Source organism: Diceros bicornis, chromosome 13 (genome assembly GCF_020826845.1).
Source record: "Diceros bicornis minor isolate mBicDic1 chromosome 13, mDicBic1.mat.cur, whole genome shotgun sequence".
NCBI classification, from domain to species: Eukaryota; Metazoa; Chordata; class Mammalia; order Perissodactyla; family Rhinocerotidae; genus Diceros; species Diceros bicornis.
Genome location: NC_080752.1, coordinates 50,000,825 through 50,005,459, shown reverse-complemented (window position 1 = coordinate 50,005,459; position 4,635 = coordinate 50,000,825). Strand labels below are relative to the sequence as shown.

The 4,635-nt window shown below is 53.5% G+C and overlaps 1 protein-coding gene across 1 annotated transcript; it reads left to right on the top strand.

Moving 5' to 3' along the window:
* Positions 1-4,131, top strand: C13H1orf216 (chromosome 13 C1orf216 homolog). Its single transcript, XM_058552070.1, has 2 exons — positions 1-147; positions 2,279-4,131. The coding sequence occupies exon 2, from the start codon at positions 2,284-2,286 to the stop codon at positions 2,971-2,973; it is 690 nt and encodes a 229-aa protein (XP_058408053.1). The 5' UTR covers positions 1-147; positions 2,279-2,283; the 3' UTR covers positions 2,974-4,131.
* The last annotated feature ends 504 nt before the right edge of the window (positions 4,132-4,635 follow it).

Sequence of the window (4,635 nt, the reverse complement as noted above, 5' to 3'; positions counted from 1 at the left end):
GCTGGGCGCGCCGCCCCGGAACCCCGCACCCCGCGCCCGGGCCCGCGCGTGCGCCCAGGCCGAGGGACCCCCAGACGCGAGGGACGAGTGCCCGCCGCGGGGCCCGCGGAACCAGAGCCAGCGGCGCAGGGCGGGCGCCTCCAGGCCGTGAGTCGGGGCCGGAGCGGGAGGGCTTGGGGTCCAGCCGCTGGTGGGGGGCGGGGGGCGCGGGGAGTCGCAGCCTCTGCCCAGCTGCCTCCCTGGGGAAGATTAGGGAAGGATGGTCTCTATCCTCTGTCTCCTTGGGGGGGGGGGGTAGTCTCCCTCTCCCGCGAGGCGAGGCGGGAAGGGAGGCTGCCTCCGCCATCCTTACAGAGCCACCTTTCCCCCTACCCCGGCAAACTGCGGATTAGCTTGGAGAGAAGCCTGAGCCTGGGGTGTCTGGGTTCCCACTTTACATCTCTGAGAACCCCGTGATCCTTAGTACCACCGCCACCGCATCCCAGCTTCCTTCGTGGCCCCGCCCAAGTTTAGGAAAAAGAAAACATTTGGGCAGGGAATATCTCCAGGCACCTTGCTTAGCGGGATGGGAGTGCGTAGGTTACACAGGGACTGTCCCCACACCATTCCCCCAGGACTTCTGCCCACTACTGATGTGGGGAGGCCCCTGCCACCTCCACTTACACTATCCCTTACTCTCACAGATCCCCAGTTTTTCTAATCCTAGTAAGATGTGGTCAGTAGAAACCTCTTGTCGATTCAAGCCCTGATTTTGGTAGAAGCTGGTTATTGGGGAGGAAAGAATAGGGGGTATGCCTTCCCTCCAGGGCGTCAGGATGAAGCTAGCTGAGGTCAGGGACACAGATAGCAGACGTGGAGGGAAGGGGGCAAGGTCAAAAGAGAAGCTTGTCATGGCGGGGGGAGGGAACTGAACCCAGCTCTTCCAGCCCTGGGCAGCCAGCAATAGCCTCCTGCTGCTGTTGGCTCTCTTTTCCTGAGCATGGATATCCCACTGCAGTCCCTGTCCCCCATTCAGTCACTCAGCAAATATGTACTGACGCCTGCTTAGTGCCAGGCTCTGTGCTGGCTCCGGGAAACATGATGGAGGATATTTAGAGGAGTTCCATGTCTAGTCAGTGAGCTAGATTTATAAGCAGTTATTATAAGACAGTTAAAAAAGAACAACAGTTGAATGGACATTTACCGATGGTCAACTATGTGCCAAGGACGAGAAACAAACGTGGATAAGACAGTGCATACCCGGGGCAGTGGGGACCCTGAGGAAGGCACAGTTCACTGTTTGTGTGTATTGGGACAGTGGGGAGAATATCAGGATGGCTTCAGGGAGGTGGGGGTGTTAGAGCTGAGTTTTGAGGTACAAAAAGGAATTTGCTGGGTGGAGAAAGGAGGAGCTTAGAGGGGAGGGGAAAGGAAGGGTATTGAGGCCAAGGGAATTGTGTGCAGAGAATAACCGTGTGTTTTGAGATCTCTGAGCAGTTTTGTGTGGTGGGAGGGGCAGAGTGGCAAGAGGTAAGTCTGGAGGGGTGAGTGGGGGCTAGAGGAGGCACAGCCTTGGAGGTTGTGGAGAGGTTTATCCGGAGTTTAGGGAGGGCACTTGGAGCCATGAGAAAACAAATTTACATTTTTAACCGGAGGCAGAGAGATCAGTGAAAAGGCTGTGGCAGTCAGTACTCCAGGTAAGAAATGGCCTGAACCAAGTGAAAGTGAGTAGACGTGTGTACATACACACACAGAGGTATTTAAGAGGAAGAATCGTCAGAATTTGGTGGCCAATGAGATGGGGGAAGGAAGCAGAGTGAGGAGTCCAGGATGCTCCCAGGTCTCTGACTGGAGTGACTGAATGGAGAGTGGGGCCATTTTGCTGAGGACACTGAAGAGGGAGAGCTGGTTTGGACATGTCGAATTTGAGGAACCTATGGTTGGTTTCAGAATTGGATAGCAGTTGGGTCTGGGCCGCAGACAGATCTGAGAGCCACCAGCACGTGATGGTTCTTGAAGCTGCAGCAGAGGATGGGATCAGCTGGGGAGAAGTGCATAGGATGAGAAGAAAGCCTGCTTCAGAGGGCTGAGGGAAAACCTGATGCAGGAGACTGAGAATCAGCAGTCAGAGAGGGAGGATGAAAACCACGAAGGGAGGTGTTACCAGAGTTGAGGGAGAGGAACTGAGAAGGAGCAGCCAGGCTCTTGCTTGCTGCCTGGTCCCTGCAGCTAAGTTGCCATGACTTCAGGTCCCCTACCCTGTCCTGCTCTGACTCATTCTTCTGCTTCCCCTGTACAGACAAAATGTTTGCCATCCAGCCAGGGCCAGCTGAGGGGGGCCAGTTCCTGGGGGGCCCACCTCCTGGAGTATGTCAGCCAGAGCTCCAACCAGACAGCAACTCCAACTTCATGGCGAGTGCCAAGGATGCCAATGAGAATTGGCATGGGATGGCAGGCCAAGGGGAGTCCATCCTGATGAAGAGCTCCTCTGAGTTGCCCTCTGACAATCAGGCCTTCCAGGCCTCTGGACTTTCTGAGGGGGAGGTCCGCAGCCCACCAGAGGGGGCAGAGATCCCCAGAGCTGAGCCTGAGAAGATGGGTGATACCAGCACAGTCTGCTCCCCTTTGGAGGACAACGGCTATGCCAGCAGCTCCCTGAGCATCGACAGCCCTAGCAGCAGCCCTGAGCCTGCTTGTGGGACCCCTCGAGGCCCTGGCCCTTCAGATCCCCTTCTGCCTTCGGTGGCCCAGGCCGTGCAGCAGCTGCAGGCTCAAGAGCGCTATAAAGAGCTGGAGAAGGAGAAGCACCATGTGCACTTGGTGATGTACCGTCGCCTGGCCCTGCTCCAGTGGATCCGGGGCCTGCAGCATCAGTTGGTTGACCAGCAGACCCGTCTGCAGGAGAGCTTTGACACCATCCTAGACAACCGAAAGGAGCTTATCCGCTGTCTCCACCAGAGGGCAGCACCATCCAGGCCCCAGGACCAGCGCTAAGGGTGTACCTCCAGAGGGGTGCAAGGATATATGTATATATTTGCAGGCATGTGTGTGGTTGTGTACAAGTAAGTACATGATTATTTGCTGGTATGAGTGCAGGTAAGCATAAGTGAGTATGTGTGTGCTAACATGTAGGCAGGTATGTGCAAGCATGTGTGAATCAGCACCTGTGTATCAGCTTGTATGTGCTGTGTGTGCACACAAAATAACTTATATGCAGACCTATGTATGAGTGTGGAAGAGGGAACATACGTGTATGTATAACATGTATGTAAGAGTGAGTCAATTTGTATATGCGTGCATGGACAGGTACCCAACAGTGTTTGTATATGTGCATGAGTGAGGATGTATATGCAAAGATGTGTGTGCATATGAGTGAGTTTGAGTGTGTAGGCTTGTGGTGGGTGTATGTGAGTGAGCCCTTGTGTGTGCAGGCCTATGTGGAGGGGTGCATGTGTGCAGTGCAGGCATGGGAAGTGTATGTTAGGAGCATGTGTATTTGCAGGCAGGCTCACAAGCAGATGTGTATAAATAGATATTTAGTTGCCTGTGTGGGGCATCTGTCCACAACCTGTGTTACCCATGGCCTACCCTAGCCTTTTTTCTCCATAGAAGAAAGAGGGCTCCTTGGACAGAGAGGGCTAGCCTGCTGTCATTTATCTGAGGGTTGTAGCTGATCCATTCTCCTGGGATTTCCCCGTCTCCTTTCCCCTCACTCCTCCCAGACTTCACTCTGCTAAGGCTGTTGTCCCTGATGGTGGATTTGCTGTAGGAAGTTTGCTGGCTGCTCTGGCCTGTCATAGCTCTTTGGCTGCAGTTTTGCCAGGGCAATTGGTAGAGAATTAGTATTAGGGAGGGGAGCTGGGGGTGGTGATTGAGACCATGGCAGGGGTAGGGGAAGGGTCAGAGAAGATAGCGGACTATCCTTCTTGAACTCTGCCTTTGGGCACATGGGAGATGGGGATGGAGGAGATGACAATTATAGAACCCTGTGAAGAATGGGAAAAGGAATTCTAAAATATCAGTTCCCAAACAAACCACACCTCTCCACTGCAGAGGAGCTGTTGCAAACCATGTTGAATTAAGCTTCTGATGAAAAAGAAGGTGTGCTAATATAATATTCTATGTCAATTGTACCTCAATAAAAAATTTTTAAAAAAGAAAAGAAAAGGAATGTGTGCTTATAAGTTTGTAAGGAATGGACAAGTTATTCCAAGGCTTTTGGGAAAAATCTCACTTCCCTCCCTGTGCCTCTATTTGCTGTGCCTCCTCTCTGGGTTTAGCAACACTGGATGTCGAATTAGTTTGGTCCATTTCCCTGAAATCAGACTGTCTGGGCCAGGAGAAGCCACAGTTCGGCTTTCCAGGGTGGGCAGGGGGCAGTCTCAGCCCAGCCTCTGGAAGCTGTTAGGATGCTGGGTCATACCCCCTTCTGTCACCACATGGCCCTTTAAATGAGGGTTGACAGGCTCCAGCAGAGGCTCTGTAACGTGGAGAGGAGGTGAGTTCTGGGGAGAACCAAGGACTAAGGTAGCCAAGCTCTCTGCTTTGCTTCTGGGAGCCAAAAGGATCAAGATCCTGATGGGTGAGCAGTGACATGGAGGTCACAATGCTGCCTCTGGCCCTCAGTCGCCCTATCTGCAAAATGTGGGGGCTCTG